The sequence below is a fragment of the Armigeres subalbatus genome, chromosome 1, assembly GCF_024139115.2.
Source record: "Armigeres subalbatus isolate Guangzhou_Male chromosome 1, GZ_Asu_2, whole genome shotgun sequence".
In the NCBI taxonomy this organism is placed as follows: domain Eukaryota; kingdom Metazoa; phylum Arthropoda; class Insecta; order Diptera; family Culicidae; genus Armigeres; species Armigeres subalbatus.
The window spans coordinates 183,665,133-183,680,766 of record NC_085139.1 but is presented as its reverse complement, the minus strand read 5'-3'; the positions used below and the strand labels follow the sequence as shown (position 1 = coordinate 183,680,766).

The following is a 15,634-nucleotide window of genomic DNA, read 5'->3' as shown; positions in this document are numbered from 1 at the left end:
GCAGATGGCGGACGGTGCGTGGAGGAGGCGAATGAGCCACGAGTTGCATGAGCTGCTGGGAGAACCATCCATCGTTCACACTGCAAAAATTGAACGAATGTGGTGGGCCGGGCACATAGCCAGAATGTCGAACAGTAACCCGGTGAAATTGGTTTTCGACAACGATCCGACGGGCACAAGAAGACGAGGTGCGCAACGTTCAAGGTGGATCGATCAAGTGGAAGATGACTTGCGGACCCTCCGTAGACTGCGTGGTTGGCGACGTGTAGCCATGGACCGAGCCGAATGGATACCGCACAGGCCACTTCGGCCTTAGTCTGAATAAATAATAAATAATAAATAATAATACGGGAGCTCCTCCGGCAGTTCCTGCAGGAATTCCTTTGGGAGATTCACTGGTAGTTTCTGTGACCATTTCTCCGGGAGCTTCACCGGCAGTTCCTCCAGGAAAAAAAATCCTGGAGGAGCTCCCGGAGGAACTCCCTCAAACACTTCCTGAGGAATTCTCAAAGGAAGCCCTGTACTAATTCTTGAAGAAGTTCATGAAGGAATTTCTGGAGAAATACCAGGAGGAATTAATGCAGAAATTCCCAGATGAAATTCTGAAAGTATTTCCAGATGAATTGCTGAAGAAATTACCGGAAGAATTCCCGGAGGTTTGTTCTGCAGACATTCCTGGAAGAACTCCTGGAAGATATCTTGGAGGAACTCTCAAATTAAATTCAGAATGAAATTCTGAAGTAAATTCCGAGTGAAGTCCGGAAAGCAGTCTTTTCTTTACTATATTCGCGGACAATTCCGCGGAAAAATTCCCGGAGAAATTCCTGAAGGAATTCCTGGAGAAGTACCTGAAGAAATTCCTGGGAAAATACCTGGAAGAATTTCCGGGGAAATACTTGGACGAACTCCTGAAGAAATTCCTATAGGAATTTCTAGAGGAATTCTTGAAGGATATTCTGAAGTAATTGCGGAAAGAATTCCAGAATGAAATCCTAGAGGATTTTACTATTGAATTTATGGAGGTATTTCCGGAAAAAATCCTGGAAGTTATCTTGTAGGAATTAAAGGAAGAGTTCCTGGAGGAATGCTCGGAGAAGTTCCTAGAAGAATTTCCGACAGAATTTCTTATAGATTTACAAATGAAATTATGGAGCGAAGTCAGAGGATTTCCGTCATAAATTTCTGTTTTTTCAGAAGTGGAATTTTGGGAGGTAATTCCGTATATATTCTTGAAGGAACTCTCGAATGTATTCCTGAAGGAAATGCCGTAGATTTTAGATTTTTCTGGAAGAATAGCCGAAGAAATGTCTAGAAGGAAAACTTGGAGAGAAGGAAACAAATCCTTAAGGAATTTCCTCATGAATTTCCTAAAAAAAGGAGAAATTACAATTACATGAGAAGGATTTTCTTACGATTTTCAGAGGAATTTGTGGATAACTTTCCGGAGGAATTTAGAAGTTGCCAGGGGAGCTTCTAGAAGGATTTCAAGGAGAATCCTAAGGCCTGAAATGTTTCGAGTTGTTTTGAACTTTCATATGTTATGGATCCTGGATACCCTAATATGCTTTTCGGAATCTTTTGAATTTAAACCACCTATTTTTGAATATGATTGGATTGTGCACATGTTTAAGGGAATTCATTTCAGTACCCGTTCAATCTTCCCACCATTTAGGGGGTGGCGACACCCCCCTCTCTCCCCTGTGGCTAAGCCCTTGGTCCAGCAAATTTCCTGCAGCGCCACGACTTCAAAGTTGCAAGGATTTGATTCATCGTACATTATCCTGTTCCAACCTGCGAAACCCAGAGACTTGCAGTTCCATGTGCCAATCTTCCAACCGTGGTCCTTTATTCGTCGCCTGGGTCTGTTTAGCGTCCCACATAACACCAGACCACGTGGGTGGTGGCGAGTCCTTGTGCTGGTGGCCGGTGTGCCCCCAAGTCATTACCGCGCCACACGTGGCGAGAGAGTGGCAGCCACAGTTTTGGTGGTGAGGGCTCTTGTGAGGTCCGGCGGGACTACCCCCGCTCACAGGCTGGCAAATCCGATGCCAAGGAACGTCATCGGAAAAAGCGGGTTTGTGCGCTTTGGACTTGGGTTTGGGCACAGGACTTGGGTTTGTGCGCTTTGAACGGCGAACGGTCGCTTTGGCGGAGCCTGCTGGCAGACACTTGCAGCTTTTTATAGAAAATTAACAGAGCCCACACAAAATGGGGCTCTCCTGAAATAACACATATTATGAGTAACTGCCATGTTACTCATTTTATTGTAACCGACGGCTGAAGATTTTCGATGAGTTCATTTCACACAGTGAGAGAGCAGTTGCGAATCGAACATATCCTCAATTATATGTTTTTAAGTTGATGCTAAAGGAAGCCAACTTTTCATACTTCATCAGAGATTTTTCCAACTGTGATGAACACTTTTAGTAATTGAAGACAATCTACTCCAGTTAATACCCTACTAACAATGTTATCCTAGATACCGAAATCCCTCAATGCAGATACTCCTTTAACAAAATAGGATGAGAGCCATTATTTAAAATACGAATCAAGGGTTTCATCCTTCTTCAGTCTCAAACTCAAATTATCACTGATAGTTACGCACGGGATGATCAAAGGCTTTGCTTTGTTTTTTCCCCATTGCACTTCAATAAATTCTGGTTTGCTGAAATGGGAAATTTCATTGGGTCAAATGAGTGTTGGGTATTACAGTTTTTTTTTGAGTACATGGTGCGGGTTAGTACCCGAGTATGTACTCCAAAGAGTAGCTTAAAACCTTCGTATGTCGTTTTAATCCATGTGCTCCTGCGTTTTAGCCATGACACCCTCTTAGCGCTGCCTTTTCTTTCTGCGGTGAATTCGTTTCTTTTCTGTTTTTGCGACACTGTTTGTACCGTTCTCCATTACATCGGGTACCAGTCGCTACCCGAGCAGGAGCGATGACCTCGATAACAGAAATTGGTATGAACTAGCCTTGCATAAGAGGTAAAATACCAAAAATAATACCAAAATTTTATATGTAAAATAATTTAAGCAAAACATATTTAGGTATATCAATACCAAACGAATAATAGTTTGTGATGCGTTTGGTATTGTAATAACAGAGTATGTTATGCCTGAAGTATTGTGCATATTAATTTTTGGTATTTTACTTCTTATGCAAGGCTAGTTCATAACAGAGTATGGTATCAATAACAGAATAAGGTATTATTGAGGTAATTTCTCCTGCTCGGGTTGCATCCAACTATTGGCAGGATGTTTCTAGTCGCTGGCATTCTTTATCTAACTAAACGTTTCGTTGGCGTCGCTGTGCAGTTTCATGGATATTTTCCCTCAATCTGTTGACATCACTATCCACTTATTCAGCTTCTGGCGGTACCGAACAACCCCTTAAACTTTGCACCGTTGGATATTAAAACGCATCGTTCTGTTATTTCACGACGTTATTTTTAGGAAATTGGTAGATAGTCGCATCCGAATTTTGCAACTAAGAAGAAGTAATCCGAGCCAACGTTAAGGCATCTTACATCTATATTCTCCGAGAAATGCCGTCCGTCAATCAGTTCGAAGTCTATCTATGAACAATTATCGTCATTGAAGTCGTTTAGAAAAAGCCCTTAATTCTAAGCTCACTCATCTTTGCATTGACATCGAGCGGCTCCGATTACAATCACTAAATATGTTCCATGGATTATTAGGATGCCCGTTTACTGACCTCGATCATCGTAAATGTAGTAAATTCACGCCGAGTTAATTTGCCACACCTCCATACTCAGTTTATGTTGTGCCCTCATAGCCTCTATGATAATCCGATATTATGGTGACACTTTCACGCGCACATTGCCGTCGATAGCTTCATTGCGGCGGCTTGTGCAATTGCCACTTCAGTGCAACGCATCCATGTCCCGTAGGTTTTATCAAAAGCCGAATTGATACCACTGGGCCGTGCGTACACACTCGTTGCGTTGTAAAAATATATACACATATTTGCTTTAAATCACAACCAACGGAACGATTTTCCACTCCTGCAGTTCCCAGGACCGCTGGGTTGGCCGGACAGCAGAAGTGCGGAAGTGAATCTCGTGTCCGCTAAAACCCATTGGTGTCGCCGTTGAAAATGTTCAACCACAAATGAACCAAACCACACTCTCCGGTTTTTTTTTCTCCCTCTCTCTCTGTCGGCTACTCGACTCACAAGCACACCGCCTGCAGTAGGGGTACCTATCTGCGTAGGACACACTGACTGTGCACGGGATGGCCGTGGATACGACGGGACGCATGACGTGAGAGAACGGCAAACCAGGATAACCATTTCCGGTTCACTCCGTGGCCACCAGTGGCCGGCGTGGACGACGACGGGTTCGGTGTGAAAAACGAAAACTGGACCAATCCAGCCGGAACTAATTTGTGAGCTCGCTTGCCAAGTGGCCAACAATCGCATGGCCCCACAAGGCCTGCGAGGTGTAGCTTTACGATTAATCGCTATAATTGGCACACGAAGGTTTACATAAGCGTCCTTTTATATGGCAGATCGGAGGGCGTATGTGCCGTGCATAACGGGAGGTTCAGCATCAGCAGAGTGCGGTTCAGTGCTTCCAATTGTAACCGCGATTCAAAAATTTTGAACCCGGTCCATTCAACACGCGCCACCAAACAAATTAAAATCCATTTCCTTGAAGTAAACCGAATTGCTGCCACTTCAGCGCACTGGAAAAGGGCTTAACTATTTTAATCAATTTCCTGTTGCTTCCGTCGTAGCCTTCGCCGTTGTCGTCGTTGTTAGCGCAGGTGTTGCCGGCGATACAAAACTTCGGAAAAAAAAAACTTTGATTAATTCTCCTAGTGGTTGGACTTAACTGAAATATGCCTTAAATGATTAATATTTGAAATATAAGTATAGGATTTCATAGTAAACAATGCAATAGCAGGTCGAAATCTATTCACAGAGTTGTGAACACAGTTGAGACATGATCACTTGTTATAAAATGCCCTAATGTCGCTTTTGGGTTGAACACCTTACTTTTCCCTGCCCTTTCGTGCATTACGAAAGACCAAACCGATTCGAAAACAGTTACGGAAGCGTGTCCCGATCGGCGGGGGCCGTCTTGCCATTGATTGCTTGGGTTCGCGCGAAAGTCGACACCGGGAATAATAAACAAAAGTCTGAAAATAGTTTTGCACTTTTCGTTTGACTTTACCTGTGTACTGTATCTACATAATACCGCCATTGAGTGGAACTCAGCGATCCCTGCTGGCGATGGGCGTTTTTTTGTGTGTTTTTCTTGCCGACACCGGTTCGGGAACAAAAGGAAGGGTGAGGAATTCGATTTTCCAGCTCGAATGGTACGGCAAAGATACGAGCGCACAATTTCGGTGTCAATTTAAGGGCGCTTTTGTTTTTATTCAAATTTGTTTCGTTTTACTGCGATTGATCAATTATCAGTTAGATTGGATGGGTTTCAATTCAATGTTTTTGGTTGGAAAGGAAAGAGCACCCTTTGTTACATTGATTAATTGCAACGGTTTGGCGGATGTAAATTTGCATTGACACTTGAAGGCGGACAGTTGTTTGTTGAAAATAGCAAAAATTCAGGACTTTTCTACTTTCTAAACTGTCCCGCTCAATTGTGATACTGATATGGTTTTCAATTTTTACCGCAACGGACTCAGTTCGACTTGTTTTTTGCATATCTTCATTAAAAAGATTTTCAGCTCAAGACTGTCTCATATCTAAGCATATGCGGTATTTCGAAAAATTTCGTTTGGTTCGAAACGAAATTCCGCGGAATTTCGCGGAATTTGAGCATGTCAGCGCGGTATTCTATGTTACCAACTATTATCATATTTAATAAAAGCAGAATCATAATACAGAGTGTAGTTACTTGTCTGTCATAGACAATATTCACACTTTGGTATGATTAGGAGATTGAAGTGCAATAATTCTGTAATTTGAATATGTACTGTATTTTGGTTGAATTATCTATTTTGCCATCGATATTTGTACAATGTTATCTCTAACATCCTTTGCTATTTTTTTCTATTATTCAAAGAATAGGTTTTAGGTTATAGTTGATTAAGGTTGCAAATTGCATATTTGATGATAATTTATTTGGATGTAATCAGGAGGAAATTCACGGTATATATGGTTGCATATTAGTGAGATATCGAACGCAAAAATCATTAAATTTGTAACTGCTATAACTTTCGATTCCCTAGATGAAAGATTTTGAAATTTTCATAGCAGACGCCTGGATATTATATCTTTCGAAAGGCGAGTTCAGAATGGATGGACATTTTTTTTCGTTAATAATGGTCACAGACACACCGTGTCTTGAACCGGGTACCTTCCCGTTGTGCAGATTGCCGCCGACCTAGACCCGTCCGCCACCCAGTTGCCATTGCCGGTAGGGATGTTGTACGGGTCGGACAGGAGGGCGACATCGGTCCTCGACTCCGAGACCGACTGCCACAGCAGTTGCTGTGCAGATGCACAGTGGTTCAGGTTCAGCTGTGTTACTTGCACGGCTTTTTCCGATTGGCTTCTCCGAAGGGACTCGCAGGCCCGCCCATAGCATGGTTCCGGGCCTGCTTCTTACTGGCGCAGATGAGGCACCTAGGTGCCTTGTCGCATTCCTGCGCCTTGTGTCCCTCCTCGCCACAGCGACGGCACATCTTGCTTCGGTCTGAGCCCTTGCAGTCATAAGACTTGTGCCCGGACTCAAGGCACCGGTAGCACCTGTCCACTGAAGGTGGCTGAAGCACGCTTACTGGGCATACTGACCAGCCGATCTTCAGCTTCCCTTTCTCAGTGACCTTTTTGGCGTCTTAAATAGGCTACCTGCGTACCAAAGAATCCCCCTCTCAGACGTACAGAGGATCGCTCAACCTCTGTGCCGCACTTCTCTTTGACGGCAGAGACGACGTCTTCCGCGGTCGTGACCTCGTCCAGTTGCTTACACTGGAGGGTCACTTCCGCACCCAGCGACCTGACCTGAGCGCCGTCACCCAAGACTTCCTGGGAAAGCTTTTTGTAAGCTACACCGCTGGATTGCGCGCCACGCTTCAGTACCAAGATCATTTCACCGTTCTTGGTACGTCTGACGCAGCGCACATCCTGGCCCTGGGCCGATAGGCTATCGGCCGCTCGCAGCGATTTGAGGACATCGGCGTATTTGTCCTTGTCGGTTTTCACTAGCAAGGCCTCGCCTCTGTCTCACACCTTCTTCGCAGGTCGAGGGGTGTTCGACTTCCGCACCCTACTGACCAGCTGCCAAGGATTTGCATCCCCTTCGGCGGATACCAATGGCTGGCTGGGGCCAGCTTGTGGCTCAGCAACTTGTGCGTGTCTAGTGCCTTTCACCTTCTTGGGCACACGCCCTTCAGGCTCCGGTGCACCATCCAGGCGACGTTTTGCCTTAATGGTAGCGCGTTTGGGTCGCTTCGAGCTTGGCGTTATCTTACCCTCACTGCCTGTAAGGGCGGTCGCCTCTTTCGCCGCAGTAACACCGCTAGGGGAGGAGAGGGGCTTGGTCTGGATACCTTTGGCTACCTTCTCTGCTGCCGCTACACGCCTGATATAAGCGTCCTGTTCTTGTCTTTGTTGTACTTTAAATACGACTTTATTCTAGGATGGTTGGGTACAAAGTAATCAATTTTCACATTTGTTGATTATCCAGTTGCTATGGCTGAACTAGTCGCTAGGGTCGCGACTGGTGGTAATCATTGACTACTATGTTCGTGGCTAACATTCCTCCCTTCTTATTTCCAGAACAGGTACGGCTCGAATCTGGACGGCATCCGGATCACTCTCTGTGGCCGGACCGATGGTGGTTCTGGAACGGGATCTATAGGTGGCTGGTTATCTTCTTCATGCTCCGGTTCTGGTTGGTCGGTCTGGATGCGACCGCGTTCGGGAACATCATCGAGTTGACTGGAACCTGCTTCGATTTCTTGGTTGGAAACCGCTTTCACTACTTGCACCTCGGTTCGTGGCTGGACCTGGAATCGGACGTTGGAGGTTGATGGAACAGGAAGTGGTTCCAGGAGATTGAATTCCAAACATGTCCACCAGGATACCCAGTGGTGTGGAATCTGCTGCGCCGGTTGTTGCTTCACTGGAACGATGCTTGAGCTGGTTGGAGTGCGATCTGATGAGCTTCTTCCGTCCATGCCAATCGTCCAGTAGCACGTTGTGATTGACCCGTCCGATGACCTCGATGATTACGCCGGATTCCCACTGCCACTTGGTGTTGCTGCGGTAGACCTTGGCGTAGACCATGTCGCCTTTTCGGAAGCCACGAGGAGTTGCGCCATGCTTCCGGTTGAACTGTTCGTCTTGGTGTTGATTGAGAACCACTGGCTTCGGTTGTTGGTGATGCAGGAGATCGAGAGCCGTCTTAATGTTTCGACCAAGCATCAGATGCGAAGGAGTTCTGCCATTCAGAACACGACTGGGAGTAGTTCGGTAGACCTGGAGGAACGTCTGGAGCGATTCCGAGATACCTTCCCCCTCGTTGCCCGAGCAGCACAAGTCGGACAAAATTGGTAGCAGTAACTTGATTGTGACTAAATCCAGCCACACATAAGTTGCGGTAGCCTATGTGAAACATGTGTGCTGCTAGGGTGATTTTGCGCAACGACCTCTTGAAGGTGTCCACAAATCTCTCCGCCTGGCCATTGGACTGTGGGTGATACGGCGATGTCCGGAAATGTTGAATGCTTCCTGCGCGAAACCGCGAACTGTTCCGACGTGAACTGCGTTCCATTGTCGGAGACTATGACGTTGGGAACGCCAAAACGGGCAAACAGCTCGTCGAGGAACTCGGTCACTGCTGATGTCGTCGGGGATCGAACGATGCGAATTTCCGGCCACTTGGTGAAGGCGTCCACCACTATGAGGAAGTGCAGACCGTTGATTGGGCCGGCGAAGCTCCCAGGGAGATTGAGCGAGTGGCCACGACTGTAGCGGAACCTTAGACGGTGTCTTCGAATGTGTGACACAGCTTTCACATCTCTTCACAAAATCAGCAATGTGGTCATCGATCCTCGGCCAGTACACGTGACTACGTGCGATAGCTTTCATCCGCTCCATTCCCGGATGTCCTCGGTGGAGTTGCTTGAGAATCCGCTGCCGAAAACTGTCCGGAATCACCAAACGGTTGGACATCATGACGCACCCCTTCACTACCGATAGAGCGTCTCGATGAGCGAAGAAAGGGCGAACTTCAGGGTTAGCGATGTCTTCGATTTTGGAGGGCCATCCACGCTGGTTGTACTGGATCATTTGTTGGAGAACCGGGCACTGAAGAGTAGCGCCGCGCCCCGATTTGAATGTAACTGGCAGCGAACTGATGGCTTCCTGGAGTGGAATCTCGATTTCGTCTTCCAGTTGAATCGATGCGATGATGAAGTCCTCCTCTGATTTGACGTAACCGTTGATGAGGCGGGACAGTACGTCAGCATATCCAAACTGTGTGGTGGACACGTACTCGATGTCGAAGTTGTAGCACAAAAGCGTCAGGGCCCAACGTTGAAGGCGGTTGGCCGTGTGAACCGGAATACCCTTCTTCTGTCCGAATATCCGCAGTAGTGGCTGATGATCCGTCTGGAGGGTGAACTTGCGTCCGAGCAGCATCCGATGGAATTTCGTTACGGCAAACACCAGTGCAAGACCTTCCTTCTCGATCTGTCCGTAATTTGCCTCCACGGGGGTGCGTGAGCGGGAAGCGTGTGCAACAGCTTTGAGTGAGCCATCGGGGAACCTGTATAGAAGGCAGCCACCGATTCCGGACTGCGAGGCGTCGGCAGCAACTATGATGTCTAGTGATGGATCGTAGTGTGTCAGAAGCAAATCCGACTGGAGTACTTCCTTGAAGCGCCTGAACGATTTCTGGCACTCGCTGTTCCAAACGAATTTGGCATCCTTCTTCAGCAGCGCGTCAAGTGGCTGCCGCAGTTGGTGCATCTCCGGGACAAACTTCGCGTAGAAATTCACCGCACCAAGGAACGAGCGTAGAGTTGTGACATCTTTGGGCGGTGGCATCTTGACAATGGCTTCCACCTTGGATGGGTCTAGACGGAGACCGTTCTCGTCTACGATGTGTGCCAAATACTTTACCTCTGGCTGCAGAATGTTGCACTTTTCTTCCCTCAGAACGAAACCGTAGGCTTGAAGGCGTTGAGCATCTTGTGGTGCTCCTCTTCGGTTTTGCTGGCCACGAAGATGTCGTCCAGAAACGTGTCCACTCCGTCGAGATCAGCAACCATGCTGTTCATCAACTGCTGGAAGGCCCCGGGAACGGATTTTACTCCTGGTGCGAGCCGGTTGAAGCGGAAGAGACCTCGATGCGTGATGATTGTGAGCAGCTGCTTCGAGTCGTCGTCAACTTCCACTTGAAGATAGGCTTCACTCAGGTCGATGACGCTGAAATACCGGCACCCATTTAGCTTGGTAAAGATGTCATAAGGAACCGGTAGCGGGTGATGGTTGGGCTCCAGGACAGCGTTCAGTCCAGTTGAGTAATCGGCACAGATTCGTACTTTTCCTCCGGGCTTCTTCACTACGACGATCGGAGCCGCCCACTGCGAGAAATCGACAGGCGTGATGATGCCCAGCGATTGAAGTCGGTCCAGCTCCGCATCGATCTTCTCCATGGACGTGAAAGGAACTGGGCGCTTCGGTTTGAAAACGGGTTTGGCATCGGGCTTGAGATAGAGTCGGACCTTCATCTTCTTGCAGTGTCCGAGGCCGTTCTTGAACACTTCGGGATACGCAGCTTTGTACACTTGGATTTGATTGTCTTGTCCGTCGGCAACGTGGACCTGGTTGCAGATTGCAGATAGCGGGGTGTCCCACAGCTTGAACAGCTCGATCCAGTCCAGACCGATCAGGTTGATGCTGTTGTTGGTCACGTAGAAAGTTGCGGTTTTGGTGACACCTCCGAGTTTGATTGGGTATCGGAGTTCACCAAGTAGATGAAAAGCGTCACCCGACGCAGTCCGGGCAGTCCGTGTTGTGGGAGTCAGCGTTGGCGAGCCCAGGTTCTTCTTCCACTGCTTCTTCGAAACGATGGTGATGTCGGACGCGGTGTCCAACTGCAGAGTGACTTGAAACCCGTTGATATCCACCGCACAGTGGTGCGTTTGGCTAAAATCGTGAACTTTTTGTTTTACCACTTTAGGGTGTTATTTTTTGGCATCGGTGTCTTCGGGAATAAATTTTAGAAAAATATGGCCCATCGAATGACGAAAAGTTGTAGTTCCAATTTTTGCCACAGGTGGCGCTGCAAAATGTAACTTCTTTAATAAACGATTTTTAAATATGGTGTCTTTGGCAAAGTTGTAGTGTAATTTATTATGAATTTTATTGCTGAAGACACCGAGTGTCCATCTATCATCGTTTTTGAAATACGGGCGTTTTTTATGGACAGACCCTAAAATAACAGTATTTAAAGATATTTTCGAAACTAACAGTTTCAGGTCAATACAATGTTCTACAAAAATGTATATATAATCAAAATAGACCACTTTCTGAAAGATACAAGGGATGGTTTTTGCAAACATGACTTGTTATCGGCGATTTAAGGTCGAAAATAGTGATATTTGAAGACTTCATATGCAACAGAGGGGCAAATTGGGGCACGGAAATCCCCACAGGATTTAAAATATCTGGTCTGTAGTTTCATATGCGTATAATTATGTCTGTCTCCACGTGTATCCAAACAAGTATTTCTAAATTTCATAAATCGGCATTTTCAACTGATATTTATATAATAATTGAGATTTCACCACACTGCATACCACGCTGTTGAATGTTAATGTCAAAAGAAGTGCAGCGTGAAGCTATTTTTCTGTTCTCTTCATCCAATCATTCCACACAATGCAAATCTGACGTCATACGCTACTAGGAATGTCGTAAAATCCCGAAAAATCGATTAGTAACTAATCGATTACTATTTATTCTTATTGAATCGATTCATCGCTGGGTAATAATCGATTTAAAATTAATAGATTATCACAACGATGAATCGATTAATCGAAGTAATCGATTAATTTGCGACATCACTATAACACTAAGCGAGAGAATGAATGAGTTGTCACCTTAACATTATACACTTACCAATGAATCCCAAGACTTCGGGTCCGAGGAAGGCAGCCAAAGCCTATTAGGGAAGTGTTGGCGGGTCTTGATCTCGAATACATGTCCTTTGTCCACCAATTTTTGAAAGTTGCTGATGTTTGACTGTAATCGTCGTCCACCCGTCCCTTTAGCTGTCGTAATTCCTTAAGAATGTATTCCTCTTGTTGTGTACCGGTAAACCTCATTCGTATGTCTTCCTCTCGTTGCTGTCTCCCAAAAAACATTTGTCTCGTTACAGAAGTGAAACATCGCCAAGGATTTCAACTGTGTGAACATCAGCATTGTAATTAATTAAGCACCTAAATTCCCTTCCTTTCCTATTGTATAATTGTATTCCCTAACCTCGACCAAACCGCGAGTCTTTCGGTTCCCCAAAACTAACATTAGTGTATAATAATCATGAAAAACTGTATTCCGGCTCCGTAACGCTTCACGGCAAATGAGCCTTCCAAATAAATGATAGTTTAAAAATGAATCCCAAGCAGTAGCTGGTTTTCTACCCACCACTGCCAGCATTCAGGCGCTATCATATGGTCGGGGTTCAGCCAAACCGCACCAAGCGGCTTTTTGACTGACTTGTGATATTTTGTTCGTACAAGGACAACGGAAATTGTTTCATAAAAATTCAAGCATGCATTTGCAGTATGATATCCTCAGTAATGGCGTTGAGGGATATGCGACACGATTTGCGATCAATTTAATTTGCTAAACGAAAGTTTGGGCAGAAAAATTAGTAATTTTTCGTTGGCGCTTGGTGTGATTTGGCTGAACCCCGACCATATATACTTTGATTAATCGATTAATCGTTGAGATAATCGAATTATTTTGAATCGATTGCTTACCAACGGTTAATCGATTCAATAATCGACAAGAATCGAGAATAATTGATAAGTTACTAATCGATTAATCGGGAATTAACGACATCTCTATTAAGTCGCAAATTAATCGATTACTTCGATTAATCGATTTATCGTTGTGATAATCGATTAATTTTAAATCGATTACTACCCAACGATGAATCGATTCAATAATCGACAAGAATAAAGAGTAATCGATTAGTTACTAATCGATTATTCGGGATTTTACGACATCTCTAGTAGCGTATGACGTCAGATTTGCATTGTGTGAAATGATTGGATGAAGAGAACAGAAAAATAGCTTCACGCTGCACTTCTTTTGACATTAACATTCAACAGCGTGGTATGCAGTGTGGTGAAATCTCAATTATTATATAAATATCAGTTGAAAATGCCGATTTATGAAATTTAGAAATACTTGTTTGGATACACGTGGAGACAGACATAATTATACGCATATGAAACTACAGACCAGATATTTTAAATCCTGTGGGGATTTCCGTGCCCCAATTTGCCCCTCTGTTGCATATGAAGTCTTCAAATATCACTGTTTTTGACCTTAAATCGCCGATAACAAGTCATGTTTGCAAAAAACATCCCTGGTATCTTCCAGAAAGTGGTCTATTTTGATTATATATACATTTTTGTAGAACATTGTATTGACCTGAAACTGTTAGTTTCGAAAATATCTTTAAATACTGTTATTTTAGGGTCTGTCCATAAAAAACGCCCGTATTTCAAAAACGATGATAGATGGACACTCGGTGTCTTCAGCAATAAAATTCATAATAAATTACACTACAACTTTGCCAAAGACACCATATTTAAAAATCGTTTATTAAAGAAGATACATTTTGCAGCGCCACCTGTGGCAAAAATTGGAACTACAACTTTTCGTCATTCGATGGGCCATATTTTCCTAAAATTTGTTCCCGAAGACACCGATGCCAAAAAATAACACCCTAAAGTGGTAAAACAAAAAGTTCACGATTTTAGCCAAACGCACCACTGTGCACCGTTAGGAACTTCCGTCTAGAAGTGCAGCTGACCTGGTTGATGGAGAAAATTCCGTCCACGTGCTTCTTCTTCTTGAGTGCCGCCTTCGATGTGTAACTGCCACAATACCCTTCTTTGTGGCCGGTTTGCTTGCAGTCCCGACAAACGTGCTTCGTGTAGGTGCAGTCCCGGACATAGTGCATTCCGCCACACTGCCAGCAGGGTGTTTTTGGACTTCCGGACTTCGTCTTCTTCTTCTCTTTGGAACTCGATGTCATCGGTGGAGGCTTGTTCTACTTGACTGCGCAGACTGTATTCACCGATTTCTTGTGTTCCACCATGGCCGTGTCGTGCTTGAGGTTTTGCAGACGTTGGCACTCCGTGATGAGTGATTCCAGAGTGCATTCATTCGCCGCGTTAGCCTCAAGCTTGGATAGGAGTCTCGTTCGGATGTCTGCGGATGTTCGGATGTCTGCGGATGTTCGGATGTCTTGAATTGGTCCGTCGTGATCTTGCTGAGCTCGAAGTCTTCACAGCATCGGTTGACCGTCCCAGCGTACGTTAGAAAGTCGTCCGCGTCGTGCTTCGTTAGCTGGAAGCACTGGTACCGCTTGCTGAACAGGGAGATTCGGACGCTGAACAGCTCTGTCAGCTTCTTCACCGTCTCATCGAACGAGTACTCACGGAGGTGCTTTGGGAGCACGAAGTAGCAAACACGTAGGAAACAAGAATAGGTCTAGAAGCCTGCTTCCATCGAAGAAATCACCAGTTTTATGAGAAGTGAGCTTTATAAAGCTGTGCGTATACGCATTTTGATTTGTTTAGTTTCCGTCTACATATTATAAATATTGAAAAAGAATAATATAGTTTAAGTTCAAAAAGCAACTAGCCATTCAATCCAACAGAAAGCCAGCAAGCAGCCTACATGAAGACTTGAGTTCATTAATTCTATTTTCTGTCAAACTGCCGTTCATGTATTGACGTTTTTTTCAACCAAAGATTCTGGCCATCATACCGGCATTCTTCATGAGGAAGGAATATTTGACCTACCCAGTTCGAGCATTTATACCGTTTTGACTCAAATCCCAAACATATTCTGAACACCGACGTTAAAGCACACTTAAACTGAAATTTCCAACAGTTTTACGTACGGGGAATCAAGATAACAAACGAATTCAATAGTTAAAATGGCCATTTACCAACGAGTGTTCGGAATATGCGTCATGTTCGGGATTTGAGTCGAAACGGTATATAATGCATAAGTTATCCCGGATTGATCCAAGAATAATCTGGTCACTTTAGTAACCCAATGTTGCAGACAATTCGCCGGAAGGATTTCCAGCTTTATCCGCCGAATAGCTGGCACTTTGCTCCATTGAGCGTCGGCGACTAGCCGAAAGTACGAAAGCACCGGCAAAATCGTCATCGGCCTACTGTGATTGAATCACACCAATCACCTCAGAAAACAGACTACAAGATGTAATTTTAAAATTTAATCAACACGTGGTGTACGCAGTGTTTGCTATGATGCCACGTGCTATTCGAATTGCAGATAAATCTTGTCCATCATATTTAATTTCTGCTGTTATATGCACAACTGTCCCCAGTGCATAGGAATTCCTGCAAATATTGAGTGACCTTA

At 45.0% G+C, this 15,634-nt stretch overlaps 3 protein-coding genes across 4 annotated transcripts in view; 1 reads left to right on the top strand and 2 right to left on the bottom strand.

The window, feature by feature from the left end:
* The window catches only part of LOC134205589 (sex determination protein fruitless), a 692,280-nt gene that overhangs the window by 127,995 nt on the left and 548,651 nt on the right, over positions 1–15,634 (top strand). The gene's annotated exons all lie outside the window — the stretch shown is intronic.
* Positions 7,759–10,042, bottom strand: LOC134206804 (uncharacterized protein K02A2.6-like). The gene is made up of 5 exons (XM_062682534.1): positions 9,057–10,042; positions 8,734–8,959; positions 8,503–8,681; positions 8,069–8,432; positions 7,759–7,998 (listed from the first exon to the last, which is right to left on the bottom strand). Exons 1-5 carry the CDS (start codon positions 10,040–10,042, stop codon positions 7,759–7,761), a joined length of 1,995 nt encoding a protein of 664 aa, XP_062538518.1.
* Positions 10,150–14,270, bottom strand: LOC134206802 (uncharacterized protein K02A2.6-like). The gene is made up of 2 exons (XM_062682533.1): positions 14,122–14,270; positions 10,150–11,146 (listed from the first exon to the last, which is right to left on the bottom strand). Exons 1-2 carry the CDS (start codon positions 14,268–14,270, stop codon positions 10,150–10,152), a joined length of 1,146 nt encoding a protein of 381 aa, XP_062538517.1.

Excerpts from the sequence above, each read along its gene's own strand:
- LOC134206804 (XM_062682534.1), bottom strand. The coding sequence starts at position 10,042 with ATGCCACCGCCCAAAGATGTCACAACTCTACGCTCGTTCCTTGGTGCG. Across the intron at positions 8,960-9,056 it reads GCTATCGCACGTAGTCACGT|TCGTGGCCACTCGCTCAATC; the intron begins GTACTGGCCGAG and ends GTTCCGCTACAG. Across the intron at positions 8,682-8,733 it reads TCACGTCGGAACAGTTCGCG|TCCAATGGCCAGGCGGAGAG; the intron begins GTTTCGCGCAGG and ends TATCACCCACAG.
- LOC134206802 (XM_062682533.1), bottom strand. The coding sequence starts at position 14,270 with ATGACATCGAGTTCCAAAGAGAAGAAGAAGACGAAGTCCGGAAGTCCA. Across the intron at positions 11,147-14,121 it reads CAAACCGGCCACAAAGAAGG|CCAAACGCACCACTGTGCGG; the intron begins GTATTGTGGCAG and ends TCACGATTTTAG.